This window comes from Siphateles boraxobius, unplaced genomic scaffold (genome assembly GCF_051911475.1).
Source record: "Siphateles boraxobius isolate OS27281-9 unplaced genomic scaffold, OSU_SipBor_1 39, whole genome shotgun sequence".
NCBI lineage: Eukaryota > Metazoa > Chordata > Actinopteri > Cypriniformes > Leuciscidae > Siphateles > Siphateles boraxobius.
In genome coordinates this window covers 1,060,935-1,082,096 of record NW_027509019.1, presented here as the reverse complement: position 1 = coordinate 1,082,096, position 21,162 = coordinate 1,060,935, and the positions used below count along the sequence as shown (strand labels likewise).

At 38.3% G+C, this 21,162-nt stretch overlaps 2 protein-coding genes across 3 annotated transcripts in view; one reads left to right on the top strand and one right to left on the bottom strand.

Moving 5' to 3' along the window:
* Nucleotides 1–3,491, top strand: part of LOC143703851 (P2X purinoceptor 4a-like) — a 30,385-nt gene extending 26,894 nt beyond the window's left edge. For both annotated transcript variants that reach the window (XM_077197302.1, XM_077197301.1), the window contains one exon: nucleotides 1,776–3,491. In XM_077197302.1, coding sequence (XP_077053417.1) covers nucleotides 1,776–1,829 — 54 coding nt within the window. In that variant the 3' untranslated portion in view covers nucleotides 1,830–3,491. The remainder of the gene's footprint in view (nucleotides 1–1,775) is intronic.
* wdr53 (WD repeat domain 53) lies at nucleotides 2,117–12,503 on the bottom strand. Its single transcript, XM_077197303.1, has 3 exons — nucleotides 12,379–12,503; nucleotides 9,437–9,919; nucleotides 2,117–5,190 (listed from the first exon to the last, which is right to left on the bottom strand). The coding sequence occupies exons 2-3, from the start codon at nucleotides 9,911–9,913 to the stop codon at nucleotides 4,636–4,638; spliced, it is 1,032 nt and encodes a 343-aa protein (XP_077053418.1). The 5' UTR covers nucleotides 9,914–9,919; nucleotides 12,379–12,503; the 3' UTR covers nucleotides 2,117–4,635.
* Between the last annotated feature and the right edge of the window lie 8,659 nt (nucleotides 12,504–21,162).

Sequence of the window (21,162 nt, the reverse complement as noted above, 5' to 3'; positions counted from 1 at the left end):
TTTGTGTGTTAATGCTTTAATAATTTATTTTATTATAATTTTAAATAATTTATAAAATGCAGTTAATATATTCATTAAAAGAAACAAATGAACACCATGACTCCTTTATGTGTTTGTGTCTGTAAATTTTCCCCAAACAACCTTATACATTTTGTGGAAAATAATTAATTTTTAGTGTAATTGAACACTTTGTATATTGACCCCCCAAAATAATACCTTGCCACCCCTGTTTTAAAAGTCTAGCTCCGCCACAGTTGCTCTCCCTGATGCTGTGTCCATTTCGGTTACCTAAAAAACTGTATTCCATTGTTCCTATGTTTTCCCTATCGTGTGAGGAGTTGTCGTCATACAGAGCCCCTCCCCTCTTCGCCATGTTAGCAGGATCCCGGCGGCAAAACATGATTGTTTAAAGCCTGTTTTATGCTTCTGCGTCGAATCGACGGCGTACCCCCGCAGACCCCTCTGCGTCGCCGCGAACCCCTCCGCCGTAGCTCGACGTGCACCTCCAAAAAATTGTAACTACGCGTCGAGGCGACGCAGACCACAAGAGCTGATGCACCGCGATGCAGCTCAACCTGACGCAGAACCATAAAACGGCCACGACGCCGTAGGAGTGACGGCGTAGCTACGCCGTGGAGTTGACGCAGAAGCATAATGAGGCCTTAAGCCCAATTTATACTTCTGCGTCGAACTTACGCCGTAGCTACGTCGTAGGCTGTGCGTAACGCGCGTACCCTCCGGCGTACCCTGACGTGCACCTCTCCAACAATGTAAAGCCTGTTTTATGCTTCTGCGTCGAATCGACGGCGTACCCCCGCAGACCCCTCTGCGTCGCCGCGAACCCCTCCGCCGTAGCTCGACGTGCACCTCCAAAAAAATGTAACTACGCGTCGAGGCGACGCAGACCACAAGGGCTGTGATTGGTCAGATGCACCGCGATGCAGCTCAACCTGACGCAGAACCATAAAACGGCCACGACGCCATAGGAGTGATGGCGTAGCTACGCCGTGGAGTTGACGCAGAAGCATAATGAGGCCTTAACAACGCGTCTATTCTACGAGGACGCAAGCGCTGTGATTGGTCTGCTCAAACCGCTTCCTCGGGTTTCACATGCTCCCTCTGCGTGCGTCAACGCGGACAACGACGCAGAAGTATAAAGGCCTCATTATGCTTCTGCGTCAACTTTATGTTTATGTTTTATGGTTCTGCGTCAGGTTGAGTTGCATCTGACCAATCACAGCCCTTGTGGTCTACGGCGTAGGTCCGACGCAGAAGTATAAATCAGCCTTTACGTGTGTTGTTAACTCGGTAGTAGAGGAGGTTCTCGCAATTGCGCACTGTTTTACCATGCCTGGATGACACTGCTGCGTTAACAACTGCTCCAGTACCTCACACGTTTAAATCTCGTCTGGCTAGTGCGCTTCTCATAAATGTTCACTCATTAGATCAGTAGGCAGAGAGTAGGCATCTTTTAGTAGTTGTTCGAACATATTTTCGACCACATGAACATTGACACGACGAAAGCAATCCGGTCCAACGTGTTTTCAACTAGCCTACCTCTAGAAGTGCACAAGCTCAAGACATTTTAGACCGCGTTTACACCTGTTTTAGCGTCATTTCAAATTAATTGCATATGGTAACAGGTCCATGTTGACAGCCCTAATTAAGAATAAATTATTTCAATGATTTTCTCTTACCGACTATTAGAAGTAGGTCTTACACTTTACAATAGTTATTTGTTATTAAAGAACTAACAAGAGTTCTGTTTCTTTTAGATATCCAATGAAGCTCCTATTCCAATGGCAGAAACTCACTATGGCACCTGGTAATTGATGCGAGGCTTGTGTTTATCTAGAATCATGCTTATGATTATTGTGATTTTCTATTGATGTTTCCTTGGAAAAAAAAAAATTCTTTGATTTTCATGTTTTCCCCATTTTGCTACTGTAGAAATAATTCATTGGTACAAATGTACACCTTTAACCTTTTATTTTACTATACTTTGTGCCTCATTTTTATGTGATAAATAGTCATACTATTATAATGTTCCCCCATTCTTAAAGGTAAAATAGTTCTGCTAAAAATGATAATTCTGACATCAACTACACACCCCATGTCTCTACAAACATGTTTGTTTTTAATGCAGAAAGCAAAAGGACTTCTCTAGCAGAATGTGGTTACTTTTTTCTGTACAATGAAAGTGGATGGTGTCTGCCGTTGTCAAAAAAGTGTCATAATGCACTTCAAATCTTCTAAAGCCATGCAGTAGCTCTGCCTTGCAGTATTTGAGAAAAGACAAGTCAGACAACAAGGATGCTTGATAGATCATGCAACATACAGTATACAGCACTCACACACTGCACTTCTGTTCTCTGTCACTTACATATTTTACATGTTCTGATACAGAAGAAACAGAAAGTTCAAGTTGTTCAAATTAAGTTGAAAATTAGCATTCTGCTAAATTTTCCAAAGTCCAGGATTTTATTAGAAAAACAGAAGAGGATACACACAAGAATATAAAAATATTTTTAGGAGCCAAAGGCCTGATGAACAGACGGATGAAATGCGGAGTGAAAACTGTCTGGAATGGAGAGACCGTGATGCCGATCATTTTCCTCAGGCAAAAGACATGTGGACTTTTCTTACACGAGTGTTCGGTTTAGTTCGATCAACATGAATGTGAGTTGATGATGACAGAATTTTCATTTTGGCGGGAACTATCTGTTCATAATTGAGATGTTCTTAAAATGTTATGCCTTTAACCTGCAATGCATGTGTGTGTGTTTCAGCAATGAAATAAGGACCTATTCTGTAGTTTGGAAATATTTAAATCATGACATCATGCGCATGTGTATTACGTGTTCACGGGGTGTTTCTTGACAAAGTGACATCAACTACTAGCCTGGCATGAATATTACAGCCTTTTTCTAGTTGTTTTCACAGATCCGTGTGAACATGGATCATTTTGACAACGCTGTCGTGAAAACATGTCCTAACTCACTGCAATATACAAACATGGTGTGCATGAATTACACACAAATAATAATACATTGGGTAAACATTGACAGTGCAGGCAGAAGATCTATGGATTCTCAATAGTAACGTGTGTGTGTGTGTGTTGATTTAAGAGAGCAACCATACTTCTGTGCTGTGCTTAGTTGTCTTGTTTTTTTTTATACAATTTAATTATATAATCACTTATAATCAGTCATTTATGTAGTTGTCGTTTTGATTTATCATTTAATCATTTTAGTATTATTTGATTTACATCATTTAATCATTTTAAATCTTTTATATTACTCATTTCCTTGCTAGTGTTGTTTAATCGTATGATTGCATTGTAGATATGATTGTAGGAGATCAGAGAATGCCTTCATTTCAAGGTTTTTAAAATCACAGGACGATGTTATGAAGCAGTAATTTCCCTTTGTTTTTCCCTAGGTATGAAAATGTATTCAATTCAATAAACTCTGCTCTTTTTATCATCATCACTTCATCTCTTCCATGGCTTTCTCAGTCAAACTCTCAGAGACAAAACGAATGTCTTCTGGCAGGGATTCGGGTCCGGGGTCATGGAGATAAGAATAATCTCTAACAGATCTGGGCAACTTTGAAGTGTCACCAGTTCAAACAAAACAAAACTTGTGTCACACAAGCAGGAGAAAAGCTCAGTGAAATGGTGCTACTTAAGCCCTATTCGGACAGGATTAGTTTTACAAGGGTGGATGGAGTATGTAATTTTACCACAGGACGTCTGTAATAATAATGGCCAATTCACACGGGATAAGAAGTCTCAGTAAAACTAGCAGAAGTGTGAGAGTAACTCGATTTACACAACGCCGTCACTCCTGTCGTCATGTGTGTATTACGCTGTTTCCTGATTTCACATGCGCTAACACATATAACCTATATTTATATTTATAAACCAGTTAGGTCCGAAAAATTTATTTGAAAAAGTAACTCAGATATTTTGTTGTAAATTGAAAAAGTAATGCGTTACTTTACTAGTTACTTGAAAAAGTAATCTGATTACGTAACTCAAGTTACTTGTAATAAGTTACCCCCAACACTGCACGTAGCTATCGCTAAAAGAAGTGCCGTGCCTCTAATAACTGCTTTCGATCTTCTTTCTGCTCTGAGTGATGTGGAAAACACTGCAGTTTTGCACAGATTTGACGTCGCAGCGTCTAGAACGCAACTGAATGCTTCATCAAGCGCCTCCACACGTGAAAAACCGCGGTAAATTACTTTTAAACAGGAAATGATGGAATATTTACGTACATATTTACGGCGGGTCTGTTCGCACGGGATTAGTATCACCTGAGGTCATTTTTCCAGACCTTTTTCCAGAAGGTAAAAGTCGCTGTAATCTTTACTGATATTGTCTGTAATGATAACTGAGATGCACATTCAGACAGGACTAAAGTCACTGAGAAGCTCTGGGAATTATTACTCTACCCAGCTCTCCATGTTAAACTCATCCAGTCTGAAAAGGGCTTTAGTCGCAGTGTGAGGGCCTGAAAAACACCCACATCAGATCAACAGCGGAGCAACAAACGCCTGAGAAAGGCATAATTTAAGCTGCAGATCTTGCATGAAGTTTCCATAAGTTTAATACATGTAAAGGTGTGTATATTATAGTTGCGGGAGCGAGTACACCGTTGGGCAGTTGGTCTGGTCGGTCACCAGTAGACTGGGCTTTCCCTCCAGCACAGCGGGACAGACCCAGTTCACCTTCTCTGTGTGCTGGAAACACAGCTTGGGTCTCGTCTCTGAGCTCCAGGCCTCGTCCTCGTCCTGCGGGCTCTTCTTCTTCTTCTTCTTCTTCTTCCTCCTCCTGCTGTGGTCCACCAGCGGGTGTCGGCTGAGGTCCCAGAGAGCCACGAGCCCGTCGTTGCCTCCGCTGGCGAGCCAGTACGGGTGCGAGAGAAAGCTGATGAAATGAGCCTGCGACGCCCCCTGACTGTGGGCCGGGATCAACCCGCGCTCCCGGAGCCGGCCGTCGGCACACACACGCAGCAGATGCAGCCCGCCGTCCTCCGCCGCGCACACACACACGTCCCCGCAGGACGACACACACACGCAGTGAGCCAGGGGAGGGTTGAACACCTGGCCCGTGTGCTCCTGCTGTGTGTCCTGCAGACTGCAGCTCCAGACGGGACGGGGCTTCGGGACGGTCCACAGACACACCTGCGGGCGACACACACACATACACCTGTCACACATGTGTTTACTGTCATACATCCACGTCTACCTAGTCAAAGCAAAAATTATTCAGACACCAGATATCATTTTATAAATATTTTTTTTGCTAGTGGGTAGGGATGCACGGATAGGACTTTTTTTGGCCGATACCGATTTCAACAAACAACTACTGGCCGATACCGATATTTGTCACTTGCATACGATGCTATTTAGTATAGTTACTGAGAGATTATTTCTCCATCAAATTATTTTCACTGAACATGGATTGGATCCATTTAACACTCATCTGAGCAGCATTATAACAGAGGCATAAAGATAAAAAAATACAATAAGACAACATGACAACGTTCAGAGGTGATTATTGCTATCCAATATTTCTTTAACAACATGTACTCATATTTGATTACTTCTTAATAATTAGAATCATATTTAAAACTATTATGATAAAATGGCTTAACTCATGAACAGTTCATTCAGTCGTTGGCTTATTGTTCATGTTGGACTAGAACATTAAACAATTTCAAATGAACAGCGACAATTGTGCATATAAATAACTACTTATAGGGCTTGAATTACAACCTGTGGCAGTTTTTCGACGTCCTTTTGTAAAAGTCGTTTTACACTTGTATGCTGCTCAGCGGTTCATCTTTAAAGTGCCGTCGGGCCTACCAATCTCTGTATAACGGGCGTTGGGGCCCTCTGCTGGTAGGGAATCGTAAGATGGCCGCTCGAACACTTCCGGTGGCTTCACTGCCTGATGGCAGTTTAGAACGTCATGAGCTATCCAGTCATTACATAGATCAGTGGTCCCAAGACATTGGATGCAGCATTGAACAAGCGTTCACTGTCGGTGCTTGTGCTCGGCGCACACAAATACTTGCGTGCAGTTGGCGCAAGAGACGGAAAGCGACCTTGATTGACACACCAGTACTGAAGAGGATTCTCATTTCTTTACTTTCTGCGAGGTACGCGTCCCTTTGTGGCATGGTAGGGTTGTTCCTAAATCCATGTGATACATTTTCTTCCAGAACTTCGTTGAACATGTCACACAGACCGGGTGCATGTTCACTATCCTTGCGCGACTTTTTGGCTTTTGGGTGGCGCACCGCGTCTTTTCCACCACTTCCGTCACTCTCAAATCCAGCTGTGCTTGCAGCATCATGCGAACTGCCTGCTTTCTGTCCATATCGAAGTAGTTATCTCTGTATCTTGGGTATAACACTGTTGCGATACAATAAAGAGGATAGAGTCATTTTTAGCAAAACGCATTGTCACCGCATCTAGTAGTGTTTTTTTGGTGGGTTTTGCTCCCTGGTCAGTTTCAAGGTCCTTGCTCATTGGCCTCACACATTTCTGAGCGCTTTATTAAACAGAAATTTGCTGTTGGTGTATTAGCCTAAAACAACATGCTCGTCAGATTCAAATTCAAATGCTTCCTTTACTGGATCTCTTATTAGCGTTGTGTAGAAACAGTGTCGCTTGATCAAGATCGGCTCGCGCTGGTTTGGTCCAAACTGATAAACAGTCCGTCAACCACACAATAACGAGCATTTCGTTCCGCTTGCATTACGTTTGCCATTTGATGTTGGGCAATGTTGTGGTGGCTCCGGCGGATTATGTGCGTGCTTACCACGCGCAACGCGCCTACAATTGAAATAACGAAATTTTGGTCGGCAGGAAAAATGTCCTAATGTCCTATTTTTTGCAATTTGAAATCTTTATCAATCCATTGCCCAGTGAGACTGAGCATACAGGTAGGGCTTAGATCAGAGCTCCAAATGTCGGTTGTAAAACTGATGGCTGAAGTATCAGTGGCCAAGAGCTTGTGTATATGCGCGGCTACAACATTGTACATGTCTGGCAGGCACACGTCTGAAAAATATCGCCGACTAGGTAGGGAGTAACGTGGCTCAAGGTGTTCAACAAGCCTCAGAAAACCCCACGTCTTCTACGACGGAAAACGGCTGATCGTCCAGTGCGATAAATTCCATAATTTTTTGGGGTAATCCCCTTTGCTTTGATGCTGTCTTGAGTAAACTTTTTCAAATACCTGAAATTCTTAGCCATGCTACCCCGTCTTGATATTTCAGCTGAACACTCGTTGCAAATGCCGATTTTTTGGTCTTCATCCGAGATTTTGAAAAAGGCCCAGACCGCAGAAATTTTTCCGAAACTCCTATTAAGCGCACATTTATCGCGTGATTTACAACTTCCCCAGTCCTGATGCACATCTGACAAACTATATTTTATTTCGTACAGATTTAATTTTGTTTTGGTAAGCATTTCAATTATTTTACCCAGAGAAAAATGTTGAATATGCAACAAACATGCAACTCATTGCCTTCAAGCAATTAATTAATAAACCATCGGTCTCTGCCTTTTTCATGCTTTTGCCGAAGTGCAGATGGTGTTAAATTAATCAAAAAACGTCCAATAAATATCGGCGGCCGATACATCGGTGCATCCCTAGTAGTGGTTGAAGGACACTATAGTTAATTTATGTAAGTGAGGAGAGCAAAATAAAGTAAACTGTGACAAATTATACAAGGACGTCTGTAATAATAATGGCCAACTCACAGATGAGATAAGAAATCTCAGTAAAACTTGCAGAAGTGTGAGAGTAACTCGATTTACACACCGCCATCACTCCTGTCGTTATGTGTGTATTACGCTGTTTCCTGATATCGCATGGCAAACACATATAACCTATATTTATATATATAAACCAGTTAGGTCCGGCTGAACGATGCATTAAGTTCTGAGTGTGTTCTGTTGGTAAAAAGACACTAAGCTGACGCTAAAAGAAGTGTCGTGCCTCTAATAACTGCTTTCGATCTTCTTTCTGCTCTGAGTGATGTGGAAAACACTGCAGTTTTGCACAGATTTGACGTCGCAGCGTCTAGAACGCAACTGAATGTCTTTACTGTCACTTTTGATCAATTTAATTAATCCTTGATGAATAAAAGTATTGATTTCTTTCCCCCCAAAAAATCTAATACAAATTAATTAAATATTACTGACCCCAAACTTTTGAACGGTAGTGTTTAATGTTACAACAGATTCTATTTCAGACCAATGCTGTTCTTTTGTACTTTCTATTCATGAAAGAATCCTGAAAAAACCTGTAAATAACTGTTTTCAACATCGATAATAATCATAAATGTTTTTTCAAGCATCAAATCATCCTATTAGAATGATTTCTGAAGGACACCAGTCAAACTCATCAGTTTACATTCAGGTCTACCTACAGTCAAACCTAAAATCATTATTTTGTTATTGTTTTACTAGTGTGTGCAGGACACTATAGTTCATGTAAGTGAGGAGAGCAAAATAAAGTAAACTGTGACACATTATACCCAAAAGTTCTTCATACAGTGACTACCAGTAAAGTTTATATAAATTATGAAATTATTCAGACACTTTGACCTGATCATGTTCCGCTGAAGTTTTGTTTAATTGCTAATGCACATTTTTACACCACAGACTGAACAACATGAGCTAAACTGGTATGATCTAATTGTGTAGTTAAATTTAACAGCTTAAAAAGAAAGAAAAAAGAAAGTTGATCAGCTCTTGCTGTTGAAGAGAAAGTCTGATTTGGTGTGTGTACAGCAGTTACATTAAAATAATGTGTAGCCCTGCAAAACTGTTCTTGACTCGAGGCTACATCTGTTGTTTACAGTTTGAGGTTTTGGTTCTATTACTGTTGTTTTGCGCAGTCATTTTCAATTTAAGTAGAAATATGTAACATAATCAGCAGGATCAGTGTTTTGCCTGTTGTTTTTATTAAAATGATTGTGTAGCATATTTAAACTTTTTGTATTCACAAGAGTTAATTTACTTGATTACTGTTTTGCTTATAATATTTATTAAATAATTGGTAAAAAAAAAAAAAGTTAAATTTGATTCTGTTGAAAAGAACTGAATGGAGAATAATACATTTAATTTTGTTCTAAAATGTTTTCAGTCCAATTTGTTTTTGTTACTTTGAAGAAAAGTTTGATTATTTTATTTATTTGTTTTTCAATTCAGATTTATTCAATTTCATGATATTAAAAAGTCAAATATTAATACAATTAAATAATTTATTAAAAGAAAATAAATCTCTAAAAAAAGTAGTCATTTTTGGTTTCGGTTTTTTGGGTCTCCTTTACATTTAAAGAAAGTAAACGGTAAACCGCAGAACACGGTCTGACGCTCACGCGATGTGAAGCGCCGGGTGTCGTCGTACCTGCATGTCGAGTCCCGCAGACAGCAGACTCTGAGGCCGGCGAGGTCTGAAGGCCACGGACGAGCAGATGTTGGTGTGTGTGCGCAGCGTCCCGCTGACCTTCATCAGCTGCAGATCCACGAGGGTCACGGCGCCGGTGTCGTCGCCCGCGGCGAGCGTCCGCCCGCTCTCGTCCACACACACACCGTTGATCTCGTCCTCGGCCATGTCACTCAGCTCCGCCAGCGGCGTCTTCAGGCTCCGGAGGTCCAGCAGGGTCACGGCCCGCCCGTGACAGGCGTACAGCAGCGAGGCCTGCGCCGGCGAGAAGCACAGGCCCGTGACGTCAGCGCTCAGGTGGAGCGAGGAGAGCGGAGAGCCGGCGGGGCTCCACAGGGTCAGCTGACCTGCCTCGGCTCCGGTCGCCACCGTCGACTCACCGGAGACGGCAGCGCACAACACCGGGGACGAGTGACCACCTGTCCACACGCGGGACATCCTGACCTGCACACACACATGCACACACACACGCACAGGGATGAAAATAGTAGCATGTTTTCAGGCAAAAAGAACACTGTAATGAAAAATAAAGTCGAGCAGCGGAGGAGGAGGAACTGCTTCACTCTCTGAAGGAGCTCCACGCACAGGTCAATGCCACACCTGAAACCGTCATATAGACAATTCGTGAGATACTGCCCTTTTTATGTAACATCAGCAAAAGCCACTGACAGAAATACATGTGCTTGCATGGACCATGAAAATGTCAAGCTGTGTCCTGGACCCACGCTACAAAGAGCGGCCTTAGGTCCAAACTGATAAACGGTCCGTCAACCACACAATAACGAGCAGTTTCGTTCCGCTTGCATTACGTTTGCCATTTGATGTTGGGCAATGTTGTGGTGGCTCCGGCGGATTATGAGCGCGCTTACAACACGCGCAATGCGCCTACATTTGAAAGAAAGAAAATTTTGGTCGGCAGGAAAAATGGCCTAAACCCCCCCCCCCCCCCCCCCCCCCCCCCCCCCTCAAAGAAAAAACTCTCCGGTTCTACCCGATTCACGTAAATGACCCAATTGGCCGAGAAAACGGCGATTGTCGCCGAAAAGCGACAAGTTTGCATGTGTGAAAATAAATCTCTGATGTCCCCAGAGTGTGTGTGTGTGTGTGTGAAGTTTTAGCACAAAATACCCCACAGATATTTTTATATAGCATGTTAAAGTTTTTAAAAACGCACCGTTTTGTGCATGGCCCTTTATATGCAAATGAGCTGCTACAGAGGGCGGGGTTTCAAGAGCTCTTGTGTGTTAGCAGAGCGATTACCTCACGCAGACACACTAAAATGACAGAAACTGTTCTGCCTTTAATGTTAAAACGGAGTAAGACAAAGATGGAGAGACTCAAGAAGAAGAGACAACATGTAGAATGCAACAGGACGTCTCTGAATGGTTAATTGATGAATTTATGTTGCTGATGTGGAGTTAACTATCTTCAATTAGCATATTCTGTCATGATAATCTATAAATCGCTCATATAGGAACTGTTGTGAGATGCACACAGAATGTGAAAAGAAGGATGCTAAAGTTTGACCTGACTCACAAATACACTCTTATACCACAACTTTTCCTCTTCTCAACATGGACTGCGTATCCCGGGGGCGGGGCTTATGTACATTTTAAGGTTGATGATGTCATTAACCCGGGAGGAATGTCGTGTAGTCCCTACCAGCCGTTTGTTGTAGTCCTTTTCTTTAAAAGCAAATATCTCCCTTTGCTTTGAACTTTTGAGTGCTGTAACTTTGCAGATGTTGTTTATGCTCAAACAGCAACATTACACACTAGCTAAAGTTAGAAAAGTGAAATCATACTTTACCACCCCTTTAAAACTTGGTTTTCACCACAGGGGGGACTTTAAAACAGACAATGAAATGGTTTATATACAGTACACTACCGTACAAGCTTTCATATAATAAAGTAAAAAATAATTCAGCTTCATGTGGAATATACGTCATCAGTATACGCCTTTGTTATTGTAAGAGGTTAGCGACCCTGGTGGCGAAAAATCCTGCATATTGTACCTTTAAACAGAAAAGTTGCATATTTAAATCTGGAGACATGAGAAAGAAAACTGTATTGTTGTGCAGCCATCAGAAACATTTAAACAAATCAGAAACGCATTAAATTTTAGTTATTTTTTTTTATCATTACTATAATACATATTTTGATAAGTCTTAAATGGAAGCAAAAAAGTGTAAGAATACAATATACGCGTGACTAATATCATTCCTTACAAATACATTTTTACATTTAAATGTTTATCTAGCACTACGTGCTAACATGAATGATAAGGTAGAATTAATATATTAATACTTATATTTAAAAATACAGAACATTTTGATGGTCCAGCAGTTCTAGCTAAATTTTTGTAATAAAGTTCAGCACTTTTAAATGTATTACTTTTGTTTTCATTCAGTATACATTTTAAAAATTTCGGTTATCGTGAGTTAAATAACAATTACTCGACGATGATTTCAGCGAGAACTCAATGACGACACCTCGAAGACTCACACTGAAACTAAGATTGCAGTGATTTCTGCTTGCAAGCGAATCTGCCTTTGAACACAATCTTTAAGTGATCGAATGATTCTTCATTTGCCAGGACAGAAGTCTGAGGGACAGGACTGACTGCAGCACGAGTTTAACAGTGTTAATTCCCATCCACTTACTCACTCTAGAGTTGTTTTGCACCTTAGCAAAGTAGCTGTCAAACAAACTAAAACCGAAACTCTGAGAAACACGAAATGCTGTGATTTAAATAAGGCACGAGGATGAGTGCATGAGTTCTGCCTTCATCAGTAACTACAAACTTTGTCAAATTCAATAGACGTTGCTCTTACATTCCTGTCAATCGTCATTAGATTATTTTCTTTTGCTTCATACAAACATCGATTATTAATCTTCACAGACCTGTTATAAATTGCAGTCGCTCCTGAGCAAGTTGCAGGTGCGCGTTATGTTTTCTTTCACTGTCTATGGCGTTTTGTCACGTGTCGCCTGCTGATTACTTCTTCTTCTTCTTCTCTTTCTATGGCGGTTGGCAACCAGCTTTTTGGTGCATTACCGCCACCATCTGGACTGGAGTGTGGATCAATGAGTCAGACTCCTACACTGTAAACGAATCAGACTAACCTTTTTACATTCTTTTAATTAACCCAGTTGTCTTTAAAAAAGAAAACAAAAAATTAAAACACATTTCTCCAGACTCTCTTTGCATTATATCATGTACATTTAGGGAAATCTGATTCTCACCTAGTTGTGATAACAATCTTTGTCTAGCTTGATGGTATTTAGGACAATTCATAATTACATGTTCTACTGTCTCTTGACTATTGCAATATTCACATTTTCCATCAACATGCTTATTCATTATAAATAACGTTCTATTTAAACCTGTATGTCCTAATCTTATTCTAGACACCACATCTTCTTCGCGCCTTTTTCTGTATGTATTCCTGCTCTTTCCCACTTTTCCTTGAATACTATACAAGTATCTCCCATTTTGTTCATTGTCCCAAAGAAACTGCCATTTTTCATTAATTTTAGTTTTAATTATACTTTTAACTTCAGCTTTACTGTATTTAATATCCATCTCTATAAAAGAATTCTCTGCTGCTTTCTTCGCACATTTGTCTGCCAACTCATTACCTCCTACACCTATATGAGCTGGCACCCATATAAATGTAGTACTAATACCAGACTTTAGAAGATTGTTAGCTAAATGGATTATTTCAAACACTATATCCTGTCTAGACTCAGAGTGACAATGCTTGAGACTTATTAATGCTGAACTGGAGTCTGACGCAATCACAACTTGCTTAGGTTTATTGCTCTCTATCCACATCATTGCCATCCATATTGCCACCATTTCTGCTGTATATACTGCTAAATCATCATTAATTCTTTTAGCATATTCAATATTTAATTTAGGGATAACATAAGCAATTCCCATTTTCTTATCTTTCTGCTTTGATGCATCAGTATATAAAATAATTCCTTCTTTATATTTACTATTTATGTAATTCTGAGTCCTGCAACGATCCACTCCATTAACCTCCTTTTCCTCCAATAATCCTAAGTCAACTGGAACTTCCGACAGCAGCCAAGGAGGTACAACTGGAAATACCACTGTAGGGCTTATCTTTAATGTACTAATTCCAATTGTTATTATCTTCTGCCTTATTGTCCATCCAAAACTTTTGATTAGATTATTCTCTCTCTCTTGACATTCCCATAAAACTGTCTGACTCATATGTTTTTCAGTATGACCTCTCAGATTTGCCCAATACACAAGAGATAGCTGGTCTCTTCTTAGATGTAGCGGCATCTCCCCCATCTCTACCTGGATTGCTGCCACTGACGAGGTCTTAAATGCCCCACAGCATAACCTCAAACCTTGGTTCTGGATTACATCTAGTTTCTTTAATAAAGTTTTGGCAGCAGATCCATACACTATACACCCATAATCAAATACCGACCTGATCATCCCTGAATAAATAGCTTTCAACGCAGGTCTGCTTGCTCCCCATTCTACTCCACGCAAGCATCTCATCACATTCAACACTTTCTTACATTTATCAATCATTTTCTGGATATGCATTGTCCAAGTTAGTCTTTTGCCTGCTGATTACGTCACATACAATGCGTCTTGTAATAGATTTCATGTGACGTCTGTTGAAAGAAATTTGTGGGATACCAATCAAAGATAATACCACATACCTTGGGATAATGGTATGTAAAGATTTGAATCAAAGAAGGCGGCTGAATTTTGAACCTATTATTGAGAAAATTAAAAACAGATTCAATATGTGGCTTATGAGAGATATTTCCCTAAATGGTCGTATTCTACTTTCAAAAGCAGAAGGGATCTCAAGGTCTGTTTATATATCCATGTCAGAAGATGTTCCAAATAATGCTCTCAAGGAATTAGATAAGAATCTTTATGATTTTATTTGGAGGAAGAAAATACACTATTTACGGAAAGATATTCTAAATAATAATAGAGACTTTGGTGGCCTTGAGGTTTTAAATTTTACAGATCTAAATAATGTGTTTAAAATTAAATGGATAATCGAATTTATTAAAAATAAAGATAGTGTATGGAATGTTTTCCCAAATTACATATTTAACTCTTTGGGTGGCATTAATTTTCTTTTAAAGTGTAATTTCTCAGTAGATAAAATCCCTGTTAAACTGGCAAACTTTCATAAGCAGGCACTGCTGGCTTGGCAATTAATATACAAACACAACTTTTCACCGCATCGATGCTCTATATGGAATAACAAAGATATCTTGTACAAAAAAAAGTCCATCTTTAACCAGACATGGTACGACAAAGGAATTCTTAATGTTAACCAGTTGCTTAATGAACAAGGTTTACTTTTAACATATCCTGAATTTCTCAATAAGTTTAAGATTCCTGTGAGGCCAAAAGAGTATGCTATTGTTTTAGATGCTATCCCGGGCAGAGTAGTTTCACTATTACGAAATCCTGGATTATGCCCTATGAATGTTGATCGTCAAATCAGTTTTTGTTGTGACACAATATTTATTGGGGATATTAATATATTAATAGATAAATGCAGTAACAAATATATTAGAAATACTTTAAAAACAAATTTTTTGCCTTGTTCAACAGGTTTTTGGTCATCTAAATTTGAAAATATTAATTGGAAAAGAGTATGGTCTATAACAAATAAGTTTTGCATTAATAATAAAATTAGAGAGGTTTCCTATAAAATTGTACACAGAATTTACCCTGTCAAGGAGTTACTTTCTGAACGTTTCCGTTTGAATATTGAAAACTTGTGCGAATTTTGTGGCAATGCCAAAGAATCTGTAACTCATCTCTTTTTTAATTGTATTTATTCAAAAATGTTTTGGTTGGATGTTTCAAATTTCATTTCTAAGTTGTTTGAAACATGTCTACGAATTGAACTGTTTGATGTTGTATTTTTTTTTTGTGCAAGACAATATTGATTCCAAAAGTACCATGTGCTTCCTTATACAACTTTTCATATTACTTGGAAAATATCACATTCATGTGAAAAAATGGGCTAAAGCTAAGCCAAGCTTTGAACACTTTATAAAGGAGATTAAACTATATGGGAATTCATTAGATAAAATTAAGAACAAAAAAGCAAGAAAGACCTATGAAGCTTTTTGTAACTTTAAACTATTGTAACTTTACCCCTGGCATGTTTTTTTATTTTATTTTATTTTTTTATTTTTTTTCTATTTGTTGTGAGTTGTATTGTCATGTACATATTTTTGTATATTCTCTGTTGCAATAAAAAAAAAAAAAAAAGTAAAAAAAAAAAAAATTCATGTGACGTCACACAGTGGAGCGGCCGCCATTCGTAGGACCGAATTGCAACATGCCGTTGATCTGCTGTGCTGTAAACTGTTATAACAGCAAAATCACAAAGAAATGTTGAGAAATTAACGTTGACCTGGAAATTTAAATAAAAGTAAAATTAGCAAATTACAGGTCAGCTAGCTAAATTAAAACATGTAGTTTACAATTGGAACACGTATAACCTTATTCTAGACACTATCTACATTTACATTATAACCTTAGTTATACGTTTGGCTGAATTATGTTGTTGTTCTGCTTCAGTATGCTAAACTACTGCTCACTGTTTCTGCCTTAATACATTGTTTAAATTAATAGATTATTAGCTAACTGCATGATTTGTATACATTTCTGAAATGCATAACTCGGACACTCTAAATTGTAATGTAGACACATGCATTTTCTGTAAAGCTGCTTTGAAATATTGTGAAAAGCGCTATACATAATATACAAATAAATGAGAATTGAAAATAAAGGTGTCCAAACGTCACTGATAATACAAGAGATGTGCTTTACCGACATTATTAGCAATTCAGTTCAGCAATGCTTTTATGTTCAGCGATTACATAACGTTAATATCACTTGATTAACACTTTGATCACTTAATTTCAAAAACAACACAGTTTGCGTGCTAGATCACCTCTTATTTAACAAACGAACGAAATGAATGCTCTGCAAGTTAACTGGAGATGTTTTATTTATTTGCATTGGTACATCCGTGCCGCGAGATGTTTCAAAAGTGATGGGGACATGTCCCACCCGTAAATTACGCCCCTGCCTTGAGCGCTTCGCCGGTGTATGGAGAGGGATTGTGGACGAGGTAGATGTAAATGTCAGCAAACGTAAAATCTGGCAAGTTTTTACTAGACTTTAGTGGAGTCAGCAGTTCGTTTAACAGTAAATACGGATCTATACCTAAAATATCTATTTTATTTAAATACCGTTGCTTTTCATCTGTGCTATTTAAATGTGCGACATCTTTCCTATCACCAGGGAGAGGTTACGCAATTTAACGCAAAGGTCCTAAAGATGGCGGCCACAACAAAAAAGTCACGTGACTGAAACCCATGAATTGTTCATTTGACCATTTTGGAAATATTAATCGGAGATTGATTTGGACTTATAATAACATATACTCTATCAATAATAAAGTGTATGAAATATCCTTTAAAATTACATAATATTCATCCAACAAACCAGTTCCTAAAAAGATATAAAAATTACCTTTCTGAATCCTGTGTATTTTGTAAAAAGGATACTGGAACTATTTTTCATATTTTCTTTGAATGTATGTATGTTAAATTATTTTGTATTGATGTGGAATATTTATTTAATATGTCAGGTGGAATTAAAATTCACATAGAGAAAAGATTATGACAAAAAAGATAGACAAGAGTCACGTTTTTATGTTAAATCTTATTATATTACTTGGTAAGTTTTATATACACAAATGTAAATGGTCTGAAAGGATACCCAGCATCTACCATTTTAAGGCCAACATGAAGATTTACTGTGATACATTGCAAGAGCTTTCAAACCACAAAGCAACCAGAACTGGACATCTACAAAGAATTAAACTCCTCTTCTTTATTTTGATTATACACGTATACCTCTTTCCGTTATGTCTTCTTTTCTTTTCTCTTCTTTTTCCTTAATGTGTAAATCGATTGTTCTTTAATATCTTTGAATGTTACCTTTAATGTTCTTCGTATCTTAGGATGCTTTGGAATAATTTAGAGCATTATATGTGAACATTTGTTTCAATTGTGTGAAAAATTTATATTGTTCATATTAAAGATGCAATAATACATATTTTTTAGATGTTTAACTCATTGCCCTGCCACGTTCCGTAAACACTGTTGAAATAATCATTTTGAGAATATGAATGGGACATTAACAAATACTGTGTTAACAACAAAGTTATGAAATATATTTCAAAATTAGCTACATAGAATTTATCCAACACACCAATTCCTAAAAAAAAAGATAAATCTGATCTTGTGTGGCTTAATCACTCGATAAATCAACTATGAAAGTTACTTATTCTGATTTCACCAGTATGCCAAGCATCTGCTCTGATGACCATGTTTCTGAAAGTAGTTCAGTTGTCAAAAAAAGGGACAATACATTTTGATTTCTTACAATTGTTGTGGGTTCATATGCTATTATTAAAATGAATAATTATGGCGACTGTTATGTGATGTTTGTGCTTTTGGAAGTTGATCTCTACTATTCAGGCTTGTTATTTTGCACTACCCTCGAGACATCAACAGGTATGTTTGTATGTCAAAACACTGCTTCATGAAGCTTCGAAGCCTTTACGAATCTTTTGTTCCGAATCAATGGTTCGGAGTGTGTATCAAACTGCCAGAGTCATGTGATTTCAGTTAACGAGGCTTCATTACGTCATAACTGTTCGAAACACTTAGAAATTTCAATGTTGCACCGCTGGGAGCGATGATCTCTGTCAACCCATGAATCATGAGGAGTCACTGAGAACCAATGAACAAGTGTCTGTGGGTTTTACCTGATCTCTGATCAGTTTTATACATTTGTAGACATTTTAATTAGACATTAATATAATTCAAATGAGGTAGTTCCATTACAAAATATTTCAACAACGTTTTTGAGGAATTAGGGGAAGGCAGGAAGTGCAATAATCGGGCTTCAGTCTTCTCCGTTGAAATCAATGGGGTCGCTGTGTCCATTTCTTTTACTGTCTATGGTTTTTATGCATATTTGGTCTGGGTTCTTGTTGCATTTACACTGTTCTGACCACTAGGAGTCACCGTGGAGACGGGTGTCGGATTGTTTCGAAGCCTCGGCACAATATGGCACATTTGATTCAACTGTTTCAGTGTTCCACGAAGCCTCAATCTGCCCACCACTAGTGTTAAGTACACAGGTTAAGTTATTTTTGCAGTTAGACACACCCCAAACCATTCATGATTTCAAAACACAGATCATATAGTTTATTTTAGGTATAATATACATTTTTTTGCTTTAGCCATACACTGTTTAAATGGAGTGCACACATTTTCACATTGTAGGGTTATGTAAACATTTTCTGTTTTATTAATCATTGTTTCTTTGTTACCGTCTGATCTGGGGGAAGAAAGGCGTGGCCAAGGGTGGAGGACTGTGATATCCTGTGATCTGCCAATCAAGCCATACCATGTGCTGCCATGTTGGAGGGGGATTTTGGGTTTAGTTTGTTTTACTTTGTAGTTCTTGTATTTGTCGTTCATTTTGTTTTCCCCCTATGTGTAAATTGGTTTGGCCAAGCTACTATATATGTTCCCTTGTGTCTCATTCAGGAAGCTCATTTTGTTCAGTTCATATTCTGTTTTGAGTATAGTTATATTTTGTTGACCTCTTTTATAGGCCTAGATGTTTTGGTGGTTAAACTTTATTTCGATAGTCACTTTAGACATTTTACTAACTATAAGTAACTTTTCAACTACATGTCAACTAACTGTCATTAGAGTATTAGTAGGCTGTAGTAAACTGTCAGTAGACTGTTAGGTTAGGGTTAGGTGTTAGGGTTCGGGTTAGGAGAACAAGTTGACTTGTAGTTGCTGAGTTACTTACAGTCAGTATAATGTCTGTTGGGGGACCAACAAAATAAAGTGTTAGCAGATATTAAGCAGACAATTTAATAATACTCTAATGACAGTTAGATGACATGTAGCTGCAAAGTTACTTATAGTTAGTTGAATGTCTAAAGTGGACTATCAAAATAAAGTGTTACTGTTTTGGTTTCTATTGTACAGTATTTTTGGGGTAAAAAAACAACAACCCTATTTTTCAACAAAAAACTCCTGTTCTCCTCATTGCTGGACTGTTTGGTCCGTAGGTTCCCTGCACGGAAAGAAAACAATTCTTAACTTTTCCCACCCCAGACTATTCTGTTGCAGTTTGCTTTATTATACTTTTGAGTTACTTTCACCAAAAATAACTACACAAATAGAATTTAACATTCTAAAATGACAAAATGTACTACAGAGCATTTTACATCCAGTAGAAGGTGATATGATGCCGCATTATGACTGTGGGCTATCCAGGCCACTACCCAGCTAACAAAAATAAGTTGTCAGAACGTTTTGCTAACATTCCCATTAGGTTAGGAAAACGTTATTTCTGAATGTTTTTTAAACATTGAAAACGTCCAGTTTTTGTAATGTATTAAGAACGTTTATGCTTGGTTAGTGTGAACGTTACAGGAACGTCCATTCACTCATTTTGAAAATGTTATTAAAACGTTATTTCCGAATTAAACGTTGGAAACGTCAATTTTTTTAAATGTATTAAGAACGTTTATTCATGGTTAGTGTGAACGTTAAAGGAACATTCCATTCCTTCATTTTGAAAATGTTTTTAAAACGTTATTTCTGAATGTTTTTTAAACGCTGAAAACGTCCACTTTTTTTAATGTATTAAGAAACAAAAAGTTCTCGGTTAATGTGAATGTTACAGGAATGTTCCATTCACTCATTTTAAAAATGTTATTTCGGATGTTCACATCACCCTGATGTGGTTGGCCCATCCATCACCAGGCTTACACACAGACACTCGAGTATCACTAATTCACCTATGCTGCATGGGTTTGAACTGTTGTAACTTACCTGAAGGAAATGACAGAGAACCTGCTAACTCCTGGTTTAGGCCGGGACTCAAACCGGGGAGCTTCTTGCTGCGAGGTGATAGTGCTACCCACTGAGCTGCTGTGCTGCCCTATTTCTATTGTTATTTCTATGAATTCATAAAATTTAAGCAATTCATTTCTTACAGCTACAGGTCTGGATTTCAAAGTGACAGGATTTTTAAGTACTTACTAAACCTGTTGACACATTTGTCCAGAGTGATCAAATTTTTCCAGAGTATAACGTTTCTAAGTGAATTAAATATTTGAATTACAAAAATAACAGAAAAGATTTTACTTCAAGATTCACATTTTACTGTGTAGTACACAACATTTTGTACGGATACTCGGGGTATTACACACTCCAAACAATGGAAACATAAAGAGGAAAAATTACATTTTCTAAACCAAAAACACAACCAAAAGGGAAAAAAGAACACAAACTCAAACATACAACTAGACAAGTCAAATCTAACAAGACATGTGGAAAACAACACAATAGAAACCCAGCTAACATTCACTAATGTTATGTAAATGTTAGTAAAAGAAAATCCTGAAATAATGATCCTGGAACGTTATTATAATGTTTAGAGTTAAAATATGTTACATTCTCGTAACGTTGACTGATGTTCTCGTAATGTTGAGTGAAAACAATCTTATAACAACGTTCATGAAACGTGATTGTTATGTTCTCATA

Bases quoted from the DNA above. Each gene is read 5' to 3' on its own strand.
- wdr53 (XM_077197303.1), bottom strand. From the start codon at position 9,913: ATGTCCCGCGTGTGGACAGGTGGTCACTCGTCCCCGGTGTTGTGCGCT. The intron at 5,191-9,436 runs GTACGACGACAC...TGTCGCCCGCAG, and splicing joins CTGCGGGACTCGACATGCAG to GTGTGTCTGTGGACCGTCCC.